The sequence below is a fragment of the Nuphar pumila genome, chromosome 9 (assembly GCF_984573655.1).
Source record: "Nuphar pumila chromosome 9, dmNupPumi1.hap1.1, whole genome shotgun sequence".
NCBI classification, from domain to species: Eukaryota; Viridiplantae; Streptophyta; class Magnoliopsida; order Nymphaeales; family Nymphaeaceae; genus Nuphar; species Nuphar pumila.
In genome coordinates this window covers 122686749-122702259 of record NC_143257.1, presented here as the reverse complement: position 1 = coordinate 122702259, position 15511 = coordinate 122686749, and the positions used below count along the sequence as shown (strand labels likewise).

At 35.7% G+C, this 15511-nt stretch overlaps 1 protein-coding gene across 1 annotated transcript in view; it reads right to left on the bottom strand.

Moving 5' to 3' along the window:
* Positions 1-14988, bottom strand: part of LOC149829202 (mediator of RNA polymerase II transcription subunit 14-like) — a 56560-nt gene extending 41572 nt beyond the window's left edge. The window contains exon 1 of the mRNA XM_090017969.1: positions 14637-14988. Within this exon, the coding sequence (XP_089874095.1) occupies positions 14637-14840 (204 nt within the window). The 5' untranslated portion in view covers positions 14841-14988. The remainder of the gene's footprint in view (positions 1-14636) is intronic.
* Between the last annotated feature and the right edge of the window lie 523 nt (positions 14989-15511).

The window sequence follows — 15511 nt, the reverse complement described above, 5'->3', positions numbered from 1 at the left end:
GACCTTTCCTCTATTAGGGATGAGCTTTCTATGCTTGAACCAAAATGGAGTGGAGAGGCAATTGAACTCCACCACAAGCAACTTGAAGAAGATCGGTTCTTCAATTTTTTGAATGGGTTAAGACCGGAATTTGAGCAAATAAGGTCATCACTTCTATCCTCATTTACTCCTCCCTCTCTTGAAGATGTTCTCACCAAATTAAGTGGTGAGGAGACTCGTATGAATTTATGTAAACAAGGATCAAATGTTCTTGTGGTTCCTTGTAATCATGAAGAAAACAATGAGGTCAATGTCGTATCAAGACCCGGAAATAATGTAAAGACCTATCGTCCTCCTCATTTCAAATTCCAAAATCAAGGAGGAGATGGTGGACAAAGAGGAAAGATGGACTATAGCAAGACTATTTGTCACTTTTGTAAAGAACCGGGACATATCAAACCCGTATGTCCCAAATGGAAGAAGCTTCTCGCTATGGCCACCACCGGTGTACCACAAAAGAAAGAGGCATCATCAAGTGGGTCACTCTCGTTAAATCAAATAGTGAAAGCCCTTCAACCTCTTCTCAAGGGAGCTACATCCGGTGCCGTCGTGTCTACTTCTTCCATTTCAGGTAAAGTCTCTTGGCTTTTGGACTCAGGTGCATCTTTTCATATGTCCCCAAACATGTTTTCACTTTCCGATTATTCAAAAAATGTTTCTCCATCCTTTGTTTCCACTGCAAATGGAACCTCTCTTGAAATTAAAGGAATAGGTAATTTTGAAACTCAAGATTTTTTCATTCCAAAAATTAGATTTATACCTAAACTTAACTTAAACCTTCTCTCTGTTTCTCAACTCTCGGACTATGGATGCGATATTAAATTTTCATGTGACAAATGTTCAATACAGGATCGCCGGTCCGGGAAATTGATTGGGGAAGGCTTTAGAAAAGGAGACTTATACTATATGAAATCTCTTCAAGTTCCAAAATCTTTTTGTAATGTTGCCCGGAACAAAGATATAAACATGTGGCACAAAAGACTTGGTCATCCTAATATCACCAAGTTATCTTATTTGCATTTTGCAAAGGATTTATGTAAAAGTTCATTTTCCTGTAATGATTGTATTCTCGGAAAAATGCAAAGTTTACCTTTTGAGCAAAGAACTATGTTCTCATCTAAAACCTTTGAAATTGTTCATTCCGATGTTTGGGGACCCGCACCTGTTGTTTCAAAAGGAGGCTTTTCTTACTATGTTATTTTTGTGGATGATTTCTCCAGGTATTCATGGATCTATTTCCTTAAGTACAAACATAAAGTTTTTACATGTTTTAAAACCTTTCACTCAATGATCAAGAATCAATTCAACAGTAATATAAAGATTTTTAGAAGTGATTCGGGAGGAGAATATCTCTCCAACCAATTTAAAATATATCTTGAGGATCACAGGATTATTCACCAAAGGTCTTGTCCTAAAACCCCTCAACAAAATGGGTTGGCCGAAAGAAAACATAGGCACATCATTGAGACCACTAGGACCCTGCTTATTTCTCAAAACATTCCTAAGAACTTTTGGGCTGAAGCAGCTCTTGCTTCTATTTATCTGATAAATCGCTTACCATCTAGGATATTAGGAAAAATATCCCCTTTTGAGATCTTATATAAGTTTGAACCTGATTATAATAGGTTACGTGTTTTTGGGTGTAAATGTTTTATACTTACGGATAAAAATGACAAGCTCTCTCCCAAAGCTATCCCCTGCGCCTTTCTTGGCTATTCCGAAACTCAAAAAGGGTTTCGTTGCTATGATCTTCGAGATGATAAATTATATGTTTCTAGAAATGTAACATTTTTAGAAAATGAGAGTGGATTTGGAAAAAATGTTTCTCAACAAGAAAATTTTGATTATTCATTCCTTTTTTATTTATTGGCTAGTAATGATGATATATCTAGTGATGATGATGTATTATCAAATCACGATGAGGAAAATGATGGTGATGTTGAAGAACATAACCCTCTCAATGATCAAGAAAACAGGATTTCAAGTGATCCGATAACCTACTCCCGTAGAAACCAAGACACCTTTAGAAGTGTCATTGACCAATATAGTGAGCTTGTTCCTACTCTCGATCACCGAAGATCTGAGAGGAATAGGAGACCGCCAACTCGTTTTGTCTCCTTTGATTCTTTTTCACCCCGGTATAGGGTTTGTCTTAGTGCCATTCACTCTTATTTTGAGCCAAGAAATTTTGAAGAAGCTAAAAAATGTATAGAATGGCAAGAAGTCATGCAAAATGAACTTAATGCTCTCAAAAGAGCCGAAACTTGGGATTTTCAAACTCTACCCATAAGAAAGAAAACTATAGGTTGTCGATGGGTTTTTAAGGTTAAAACTAAAAGCGACGGATCCCTGGAAAGGTATAAAGTTCGCTTAGTTGCAAAAGGGTATGGGCAAGAGTATGAAATTGATTATGAAGAAACTTTTGCTTTGTAGCCCGAATGGTTACAGTTAGATGTCTTATTACTATTACATCTATTAAAAATTGGAACATTTTTCAAATGGATGTGAAAAATGCTTTTTTAAATGGTGATCTTAACGAAGAAGTGTATATGGATGCCCCACTAGGCATGAAGATTCCTAAAGATAAAGTTCTTCGTCTTCGAAAGGCCCTCTATGGTTTGAAACAGACTCCCAAAGCCTGGTATGACAGATTTACCAGTGTAATGTTGAAAAATGGTTTCTCCTTATGTTATACTGACACTGCTCTATTTACTAGAAAATCTAATGCAGGGATTGTTATATTATTACTCTATGTTGATGACATGTTAATTACAGATGATGATATTCAAGGAGTCAAGGGTATTAAGTCCGTCTTGACTTCAAAATTTGAGATGTCAGACTTGGGTTTTCTGACATATTTTCTTGGAATTGAGGTTGCTTATTCACAACGTGGTTATTTTCTATCTCAGTCTAAACTTGCTTGTAAGATTATTGACAGATCCGGGATTTCTGATGACAAAGTATGCGAAACTCCTGAAGTTGTAGGAGCAAAAATGAAGATTGACGATGGTGTTCCCTTAACCGATCCTACCCCTTACAGGCAGTTGGTAGGTTCTTTAATGTATCTTAGTATTACTCGACCTGATTTGTCACATGCTATACACATCGCCAGTCAGTTTCAGCACGCTCCCACAACCGTTCATATGAGTGTTGTTCTTCGCATCATCAGATACTTGAAGGGCACAGTAAATAAGGGAGTATTTCCATCTTCTTCTTCTTATTTAAAATTACTTGCTTAGGTGACCCTAGTAACCGTCACTCCACCACTGGTTTTTGTGTTTTCTTAGGTGAATCTTTGATTTCATGGCGATGTAAAAAACAACAGAAGGTCTCTCTGTCATCCACTGAAGCCGAATACAGAGCCATGACATCCACTACCATGGAAATCGTATGGATTCGACAACTTTTGGAAGATATGGGAGTGCCCATCAGAGAACCAGCAAAGTTGTGCTGTGACAACAAAAGTGCAATCTATATTGCCAAAAACCACACCTTTCACGAGCGAACAAAGCATATAGAGATGGACTGCCATTATGTCAGGGAAGAATACTTGAAGAATGTCATTGATTCACCATACGTGACGTCTGAGTATCAACTTGCGAACTTCTTCACAAAAGCTCTTTGTTCGCCTAGATTTCATTTCCTCCTTGGCAAACTTGTAGTTATCACACCGTAAGTTTGAGGGGGGGTGTTAAAATGTATACTAAAAAACATTATTGTAAATATAAATATATATACTTATATACATAGAGATACTATCTCTATATATAAGTATATATATTTATATATTTTCCCATTTTTCCCCTTTTTATTTACCCAAAAAGGGTATTTCTATCTTTTTACATTTTGCGCATATTCCATTTGGAATATGCTGTATTTTTTTCCTTTTATTTTTTGTAATTCCTTTTCTTTTATTTTTTCTTTTTTGCTTAAACAAAAAGGTGCATTGGGGGTCTCCCCAATAGAGTCATTGGGGAGACCCCAACGGTCACAATTGTGATCGTTGGGAGCTCCCCAACGACTCCTTTGGGGACCCCCCTCTTGCACCTCTTCTCTCTTGTATAAATAGGGGTGTTCCCCCTTGTTGTAGAATAAGCTTGAGAGTCTCAAGCATTTGCTTCCATTTTATGAAATACATGCATTATTGCATGTTTATTATTTATACGTTTTTTGCGTATTTTGTTCAAGTGTTGTGAGAGGGCTTTCGTGCACATCTTTTATAAAGTATTTGTGCTTGTATGCGTATTGTCTCTTCGTAGACAATTTCACACCTATGTCACATGGGTGCGGGTGCGGGTGCGGGTGCGGGTGCGGGTGCGGGTGCGACACGGGTGCGGCGCAATTTCAAAATTTTTGGACACGGGGACTCGGCTATATATATATAACAATAATTCTAGTAAACAATTAAAATTAAGTAGCCAAAACTATATAAGATAAAAGGATATTATCATTGTACAGATATAATTTAAATTGACTTGTAATAGTAAACTTCAAGTCTGCAGTAAATTAAGTAGCCAAAACTATGACCTTAATTTTTTCGAAAGTTTCAATTTGGCACTCCCATTTCTTTATGGTAGTTCTTAAGCTAGCTTTTCTAATACTTGTGAAACTAGTATTTTTTTAAACTGGAAAAGCATTTATTTAGCTACCTCAAATGGTTGGGTTACCTTTTATCGTGTTTTATACATATTTTTACATAAGTTGTGAAACAGTCACACGGACTGTGCACACAGTCTGTGCAATGCAGTCTGTGACTGTGCAGACTGTGCACAGTCACACAAACTGTGCACAGTCACAGACTGTGTGCAGTGACTGTGCAGTTGCAGTTGCACAGTCTGTGACTGTGTAACTGCATTGCACAGTCTGGTTATATATTAAAAAAAAAGATATATAAAAATGTTTTTTTTTGTCTTAAAAATGGACATTTTTGGACTCGGTCAAAGTTGACCGAGTCCAAAATGTGGACGAACTCGGCCTTGACTCGTTGACCGAGTCCAACTCGGCGTTGACCGAGTCCGGGCCGAGTCCGAAGCCGCACCCGTGTCCGCACCCGTGTCGGGGCGTGTCGACTCGGGTGCGGCACCTCCCTAGCCAAGTCCGTGTGACATAGTTTCACACCTTTATCCTATGATTTACATCTCCATCAATTTCTCCATACTTTTGAATGATAGATCCCAAATATTTGAAACAATCATCCACCGATATTTCTTGCTCACCAAGCTTCACTACACTCCCATCACTACTTCGTTGCTTACTAAACCGACATTCCATGTATTCTGTCTTACTCTTACTCAACTTAAAACCTCTTGCTTCCAATGTTTGTCTTCATAATTCTAACTTAGCATTAACCCCAGCTCTAGACTCATCAATCAAAAAAATATCATCAACAAACAACATACACCACGGCACATTTTCTTGAATTAATCTCGTAAGCTCATCCATCACTATAGCAAATAGGAAAGGGCTTAATGCAGATCCTTGATGTAACCCAACCGTTATAGGAAAATTGGTTGTCACCCCTCCACAAGTGCGAACATTGGTTACTACTCCTTCATACATATCTTTAATTATACTAATGTACTTGAGAGAAACACCTTTCTTCATCATTGTCCACCAGAGAACGTCCCTAGGTACTCTATCGTATGCCTTCTCCAAATCAATAAAAACCATATGCAAATCTTTGTTTCTCTCTCTATTTCTCTCAATAAGTTGTCTAAGAAGATGTATAGCTTCCATAGTTGATCTTCCAGGCATAAAACCAAATTGATTCTCAGATATCATGACAACCTTCATCAACCTAGACTCAATCACCCTTTCCCAAAGTTTCATTATATGACTCATGAGTTTTATACCACGATAGTTTGTGCAATCTTGTATATCACCCTTATTCTTATATAGAGGCACCAAAGTACTCTTCCTTCACTCATTAGGCATCTTATTTGTACGCCAAATCTTGTTAAAAAGATTTGTCAACCATTCTAAACCTTTCTCTCCCAAACATTTTCAAGCCTCGATAGGTATACCATCTGGGCCAACTGCCCTTCTTGATTTCATTTTCTTCAAAGCCTCTGCAATTTCTTTCTGTTGAATCTTGCGCATGAAGTCACGATTCATCTCATAAAAAGGAATGGAGAAGTCTCCAAGATCCTGAGCATGACTTTCATTAAATAGCTTATCAAAATAATCTTTCCATCTCTCCTTAATCTCCTCATCTTTGACTAAAACCCTTTGTGTTTCATCTTTGATACATCTAACCATACCCAGATCCCTCGATTTCCTATCTCTCATCTTTGCAAGCCTATAAATATCCTTCTCGCCCTCTTTGGTATCCAACTTGTCATAAACCTCCTTATATACCTTATCCCTCGCGTTTCGAACTACTTTTTTAGCTTTCTTCTTTGCTATCATATACTTCTCTAAATTCTCATTATCACGACTCTTACTTAGATTTCTATAACACTTTCTTTTAACCTTAATAACTAATTTAACATCCTCGTTCCACCACGATGTATCCTTACCTAGCGGTGCACCGCCTTTAGACTCACCCAATACCTCCTTAGCCACCTTTCTCATGCCACCCGCTATCTTATTCCACATTGATTCTAAATCCTCCTCGAGACACCAATCAGCTTCTTTAACTACCTGCTCTACAAACATTCCTTGTTTAGCTCCTTTCAGTGCCCACCACTTAATTCTAGAATCTATCCTATGTATATCCCTTTTGCGGCATTATCTAATTCTAAGATCTAAAATTAAGACTCTATGTTGTGTAGCTACACTTTCTCCCGTATAACCTTACAATCGATGCAACAACCCCTATCTCCCTTTCTAAGTAGGAAAAAATCTATCTGACTCGTATTAACCCCACTTTTAAATGTTACTAGGTGAGACTCCCTCTTCCTAAACCAAGTGTTTGCTAAGATCATATCATAGGACAAACCAAAATCTAAAATCTTTTCTCCACTTTCGTTTCTTTCTCCTATACCATAGCCTCCATGGATACTCTCAAATCCATCTCTACTAATGCCTACATGCCCATTAAGGTCACCGCCGATGAAAAGCCCTTCTTCATAAGATATCCCTTATACTACTCTGTTAGAAAGTAACTTTGAATATATTAGGTTCAATAATGAACCCATACACATGCACATGAAGTGCGAATAAACCCACTCAATGGAACAACACAAGCACATTATGTGCTAATACACAAACCCATAAAAGGGGTAAATATGACTTAAAGTCATAAGTTGAATATTATTGAAGAAAAAGGAAGAGGGTAAAAACCCTATACAATGGAGCAAATGCTCCTCCAAGGAGTGAAAGAATTACAAGGGGAAAGCCCCTATTTATAACACAAGCAAGGAGTCACTTAGGGGGCTCCCAAAGGAGTCGTTGGGAGCCCCCAACGGTCACATTTGTGACCGTTGGGGGCTCCCCAACGACTCTTTGGGGAGCCTCCCTAGGTGGCGCAAACCACTAAAAAAGAGAAAAAGAAAAATAAAAGTAAAAATTACAAACATATTTCAAATGGAATATGCGTGAAACTGTGAAATGACTAAACTACCCCTATGCCTATAAATAAAGAAATATATATTTTATATATATAATTAGGATAATGCATATGCATATATACCATATATGAATATGTATTATCTTTTATATATATAATATTACAAATGTTGAATGATACATTTTAACACCCCCCCTTAAGCTTTGCGTGGGGGAACGAAAAGATTGAAGAAAGCAAGAGGAAGAATCTCAAGGCTTCAAGAGCCTTTAGTACGAATGCCATTGCAAATGTCTTCCTCCAACGTCTTTAACGATGAGCACCTTCCATGATCTATCCAAGGTATTTCTTTTCCTCTTATCTTCAAGATCCCGAGGAACAACAAAGAACAAGTAAAAAATATCTTTGCACTTTTACTCAAAAAGGAACATTCCTAACAAGGTGCAAACTTTATGCATAATAGGATAATTACTTTAGCATGAAAAGAAAATTTAGAAAACCAAAGTTTCAAAAGATCAAATATCATGTTAAAGAGTGAGCGGAAACGAATTGCAAGAATGCATAATGCATTTATAAGGTCCATCATTGGACAATCACAACCCCATAATGGGAAATAACAAAATGATCCACTAAGGGACACCACAATAAGTCTACGAAGAGGCATAAGCTACATATGTTTTAATGAAAGAGGGCCTTAAAAGGCCATAATGAGCATATGCATATACTATCACGAAATGAATTAATACTTAAATAAAATCATTAATGAACATGCTTTAAACATGTAATGAAGTGCCAAACAAGATAAACGAAGTCTCCAAGCATACTTTAGACAAAATAAACACAAGAGTTCACAAGGTTTTAAATCCATTTACGAGGCAAAACAAAGAGTGTTATTTGAGTAGAGAATCTTACCCATTTAGGAAAATCTCACTCAATTGACAAAAAACACATTTTGCATACAAAAGTGGCCAAAAAACCATAAGCACTTAATATATAGATTAAATGTCAAAAAATCAACTTGATTTTAAAATATGCATATCAAAAATATGATTCAAGTCATGAATGAAAATTTGCAAATTTCAACAATAGTTCATCCATTACAAACAACTACCTCATTAGTCTTCCAAAACCCATAAATCAAGTGTATAAGCTACTAGATCAAGAATATAAATGAAATGCCATTAAAGGCCAAATGACACACACTAAGGTGTGTAAAAATACCTCTTGTCTACATATAATAATACTTGAAATGAGTGCATCAACGACAAGAACAAGAGAATACACGTCAACATGGACAAAAAGCATCTCTTGTCTACGTAAAAATATACTCAAGATCAAGTATGTTCAGCTACTAGAACAAGAGTATTAAGCCAAACATGGGCTAAAAACACAATGCATCTCTTGTCTACATAAGATGGCACTTGAAATGAGTGAAAGAAGCCAACCATGGGCATACAACTCAGCGACTAGAACAAGGACACAAATGCCAACATGGACTAAAATCACACACCATGGTGTAAATCAGCGTGCCTTGTCTACATATAATAACACTCAAGACAAGTGTGTTCAGCTACTAGACCAAGAGAGCAAAAGCCAACAAAGGGCTATCAACACACAAAAGTGTAATAAAATTCTTGTTTACATATGATGACACTTAGATAAGAGTTATAAAATGAAAAGACTTTTGAGGTAATAAAACTTGTAATGACAAACATATATATAAATCAAACCTTGAATCAATAGAACAATATTCTTCAAAAAGAATACCCATAAAAATAACATTTTGGAATAAACTATGTAAAAGTATCTTCAACAAGATACAACAACCGATAGAACAATATTCTTGAAAATAAATGTATGAACATACGCACACCAAGAACATATGGAACACTTGTGCACAAAAGCACGAAATCATAAATGTGCAAATGCACTCATAATTTTTCATAAACAATAAAAGGTTGGGCAATAATCCCTAAAACCTTGATTTTAATATACCTTAAAACATTTTAAGGTTTCAAACATCATATATCCATCATATTTATATATAAATAAGAGCATCCATAAGATCAATGGCCAACATCAAACTAGTGACACACTCATATACCAAATCATTTTAGAGTCCCAAAGTGCCCATAACTCACCTCAACCACCATCTATAATATGGTAAGTGGACAATCTAAAATGACATAACAACGAGTGACACACTCATAATTAGAGATCATATACCAAATCATTCTAGAGTCCCAAGGTGCCCATAACTCACCTCAACCACCATCTATAATATGGCAATTTGGACAATCTAAAATGACATAACACAAGGTGCCCTTAACTCACCTCAACAAACATCTCTAATATAATAATAAGGCCATAAAAAAGGATTGATGCATCATATAACATGTGATGGATAGAAGATAAAATGTCATAAAAGGCAATAAACTCTTAGGGAAAACATTTTCCAAATATGTGATTTTACAAAGAGGGCTGATTCAAAGGTCCAACATAATTAATCACAACAATATGCTTTATAACAACAATTTTGCATAAACACGAATTATGCTTAATCTTCAAAAGAAATCATTTATACAAAAAAGACTTATTATGCAACTAACACAATTATGAAATATTAAGCAACATCATGCGTAAAAACCGATTTGGAATAATCAAAAAGTCAAAAACAAGCCTCAATTATGATAGATATAAAGTGCAATTAAATGCACACCAAATGATAATAGATGCACTTTTATGCAATGCAAGATTTTTTTTTAAATGACAATAATCTTGAATGAGCAAATAACAAACTTAGGCCAATATAGGCATTCATAAAGATGGTGAAGTTTGAAAATCTTATGAAATCCACTATTGTAACTTAAAAAATGATGCTCACAACCAATCTCAAAAGATCCACAAAGGGTTACAAGTATTAATGAATCTTCGAAGGATATTATGCAAGGGAAAAGATACTCACAAACAATCTTCTCACAACAACTATGAAATCTTCATAAAAGAGTATATACTCACAATAAGATTATAAGGACCGAAAGGCTCCTTAAAGAGAGCTCAAAAAAACACACAAAATTCCCAAAGAAATGAGAAACTCCACTAAAGTGAGAGAAATCCCAACAAAGAAGAATAATAGATTTGTTAAAAAACCTTATGATAAAGTAAGATTGTACTATGGCATAAATCTATAAAATTAAACATTTCTTGAGGAAAAATTCAAAAGCTCTTAAGTATTATCAAACAACATGACTTAATAGATTATTATCAACTTCTAATATAATAAGAACGCAACAAACATTAGTGAAGACCATAAATTTTATAATGAGACAAACTCTTTAAATCAAATTGAAAAATCTTTTAAGAGTATAAAGATGCAAAGAAAATCACCATATTCCATAAGACTATTTTAAAACTTAATTCAACCGGAATAAAAAAAAACTTTCTTAATTAAATGTTGCTCATATAAAAAGGACACATTAGGTAAGTGAATCAAAACTTATTAAGGAATTTTTCATATATGTCAAGCATTTTTCGAAAAACTACATCTCACAAACATTTTAATCTTAACATACCTTTCTTTAAAGACTTACCATATATAAAAGGTATTCTTATAAACAAAGTTAGGTTTAAAATATAAATTCAAGGCTTCCATGGTCATAAATTTTTACCGACCCATTAAGTTTTGAGCAATCATATATCTAATTTTTCGCCAAACAAGTTATCATTTTAAAAAATTTCAAAGAAAAACATACGAAAAAGTATGTATACGAAAAAGATTCAATAGAGTATCAAGTAACTCAAATTTTTATAAAAAGATATAATGCCAAAGAGTACGCATAAAAAAAAATATATTAAATTCTTCATATAATACTTAAAGAGATAGAATGCATACCGAATAACTTTAAGAAAGAAAAGAGAGAGAAATGAATACTTCACCATTTTTCTTTAAAAACTTCTTGACTACCACGCTTTCCAATGCACCAAAGAGCAACTCGATCTCAACCTTGCTCTGATACCATGTTAGAAAGTAACTTTGAATATATTAGGTTCAATAATGAACCCATACACATGCACATGAAGTGCGAATAAACCCACTCAATGGAACAACACAAGCACATCATGTGCTAATACACAAACCCATAAAAGGGGTAAATATGACTTAAAGTCATAAGTTTAATATTATTGAAGAAAAAGGAAGAAGAGGGTAAAAACCCTATACAATGGAGCAAATGCTCCTCCAAGGAGTGAAAGAATTACAAGGGGAAAGCCCCTATTTATAACACAAGCAAGGAGCCACTTAGGGGGCTCCCAAAGGAGTCGTTGGGAGCCCCCAACGGTCACATTTGTGACCGTTGGGGGCTCCTCAACGACTCTTTGGGGAGCCTCCCTAGGTGGCGCAAACCACTAAAAAAGAGAAAAAGAAAAAAGAAAAATAAAAGTAAAAATTACAAACATTAATGTAATATGTTGCACCCATTAGGGGCACAACAGTCTTTTTATTGTTCTTTTTAGAATTGGATTTTACATTTGGTTTTGAGGGCATATATATATATATGAACCGATAAACATGTTTGGCATGGTTGATTTGCTAGGAAACAACACTTGGATCATGTTTTCCATAAGAAACATGATTATTGAAGCCTTGAATATTTATGTAAATCTTAGACCGTTGATTTCCAAACCTTATAAAAACCTACCTACGTATTGGAATCAGACGATCCAAGAGTCAAGTCCTATAAAAATCAAGCATGAACACGTCTATACAGTAAGATTTAACAAAAACATGAAAAAAAAACTTTAAAAGCCCAGTAGGCTGGCGATAGGCAGCTACTATATATATATATATATATATATATATATATATATATATATATATATATATATATATATATATATATATATATATATATATATATAAGTTCCAGACCATTTATAGCCCAGGCAGTCCTAGACACCTTTAAAAGACATATTTACATGTGTTTTTTACTTAATCTAAATGCATACATGTGATCTCTATGCTTTATTTAGTAGAAAACATGTATTAGTTTAAACGCTTTTCATGTTTAGATGTGTTTTTAGTTGAACAAAAAAATCGATGGTTCATATTACACCAAAAACTTGATTTCTTGTTAAATTTGTTTGATCCAAAGCATGATTCTTAGTGAATAAGCAATGATAAATACATTTACAGGTTTGGATTAAGCATTAAACACATGCAAGTACGCTTTTTAAAGGGGTCTGGGACAGTATGGGAGATAAATGGCATGCAACTTACACATTACTCTCTCTCTCTCTCTCTCTCTCTCTCTCTCTCTCTCTCTCTCTCTCTCTCTCTCTCTCTATATATATATATATATATATATATATATATATATATATATATATATATATATATATATATATATATGTGTGTGTGTGTGTGTGTGTGTGTGTGTGTGTGTGTGTTGTATTTATATTCATGATTAATTGCTTCTTTGCTTAACATGTAGTTTTTCTTATTTATTCCAACTTTTATATTTTCTGAAAATTTCCAGATATTTATCGAGAAAATGATAATATCCCGAGTTTTTTCCTTGTCAAGATATAGCTGAGACTGATTGTGACTATGATTTAGATGAAGATCTAAAGTACCAGACCTGGTTTGTTTACAGAACTAGATATTGTTATTTGCTATACTAGTGTCGCTTGGATTATGCATTTAGGTGCACAATATGAGGATTGTATGTTTATGATGTTCACCATATAACCCTGCACACTTTGCAATATGTATATGAATGCCTTTATGACTCCCTCTAAATGAATCATGTGTACATGGGTGTCTCTTTCAATCATGTTCATACTCAAATCCAATTCAACAATATGGTTTGGATCCGTATCTCTCAAATAATGTGTATATGATCAAATTTAGACTTGGATCTAACCAATCCATGTTCAAGAGAGTTGAGTAGAATATGGAACAGGTATAACGGGCGCCTCTTTGTTTGTAGCCATATATTGAAAAAAGATAGAGCTGTAAACAGGTCAGGTATCTGACCATTCAGGGTGCACCCAAATGTGAGCAAGTAGAAAGTATTTGGGTTATATCGGGTCAATAGAAAGAAATCCCAAAACCCTATTCATGCAACTTAAGGAGCTTATATTTAATAAAAGATACATGTAAAATACTTGTGTCAAGCCAGGTTGGGTCAGGCTTTTGTTGTCCAACAAAAATCATAACCTAAACCTGATCCGCATGATATTTGGGTTTGGGTGGGCTTGTGAATAGAATACAAACCCAGCCCTAAAAAAAATGTACAAAAAATGTCAAAAAAACTTTTTCCCTACCTGCATCAAAAACTAGAAAAATTGTCACTAACTTTTTTCCCTTTCTGCATCAAACACTCAAAATTTTATCTACCAAGAAATAAATTTAGAAGAAACTTGTCTTTGGGAAAAGTTTTTTGCAATCAAACAGGGACTTGGGAAACTCATCAGTAGTCCAGGGCTAGGAGTTACTTACACATCTTACAAGTAAGACAACTAAGAGCTTGTCAATCAACGCAAAAAATAAAGGATCTCCTTCGAGTTCAAGTTAGAAATCATGCAAATTATGCAGCAATACCGACATAAAGGAGAAAACAACAGTTCTGAAAGAAATTGTAGCACCCAGCACAGAAAAACAGTAACAAACTACATAAAACTAAAATCGATCAAAAAAAGTGAACAATAAAGAAAAAAACCACCACCTTCTCAAAAAGAACCAATAATTCAGCAAAACCTCAGCAACACAAAGTTCAGAGTCAATAAGCCATCCAAAGCATCAAAGAACTATTCATAAAACCTCAGAGCCACCTCCAAAATTCAAGATTCTTCATACAACTAAAAACCCCTAATCTGATAAACCGACACCTATGCTAGAACGAAACTACATAGTCCACCAACAGGCTACAAATCAAACCGATTCAATCGCTTAATTCCACCATAAAATCCAAAATATTCAGTACCAGCACAAACCCTAAACACAAAGACATCACGAAAAACACCTCGGACAAGAAAAAGGGAGAAAAAACATAATCCGGCGAAAGAAAAGCAAGAAACCGCAATCCCTCACCTGCTGGCACCATTTTGCGAGGACGTGGAGCCGGAGCATGCGCTGCCGCGTACGGTTGATGTACTTGAGCAGGATGATCTTCTTCTCGGAGTCCGACTGTCCGGACGACTTCTCTACGAGCTCCTTGAGCGAGAGGAACGAGTCCTCGGCGGCCCGCCGGACGAGTGTGGAGAATTCCACCGTCTGCTGACCCAAACCCGCCATCTCCCCCCGCAAGTCTCCCGGCGACCCGCTCCCTAGGGCAGAAATCCGGCCTATTTCCGAAGAATCAGGACGGAGGGTTCCATTTTTCCGGCGAGGGAGAGAAAAAGAGGGCGAATCGCTCCCTTCCCCGACAAGCGAAAGTCAAAAACTAGCGAAAACGTTAGGGCGGTGTATTTATAGACGGGAAGAGCTAGAGAGAGAGAAAGAACCAAACAAAGGAGGCCAACTGGATCACCTGGACAGGCTGCAAGAGCATGAGCGTGGTGTGCCCAACAAAGTGGGCCCTGGTTTTTTCTTTGCATTTTGGTCATTGGTAGGCTCGAGCCCGGGCTCGCTACCTCGCTCGGTCTAGGTGTTCATGGTGCCGGCTTAGTAGGGCATGATTTTTTCGAAATTAGATTTGGGTTTGGATTTAAATTGTTCAAGCATTTGTATAAATGAGATTTAGAAATTAGATTTGGATTTGGATTTAACTTTGGGTTCATTGTCACAAATCTTGTTCTTGATTTTTCTTTTTATAAATGAAAATATAGTGATAAATTGAAAATCTTATTTCCTAAAGCAGTGTTTGTTTCATTCCAAAACATGGGAAAGAAACATATGAAAGAGGGACTCTTTCTCAAGTTTGTTGAAACAAATCCAAGCTGGGTTCATATGAAAGAGGCACTCTT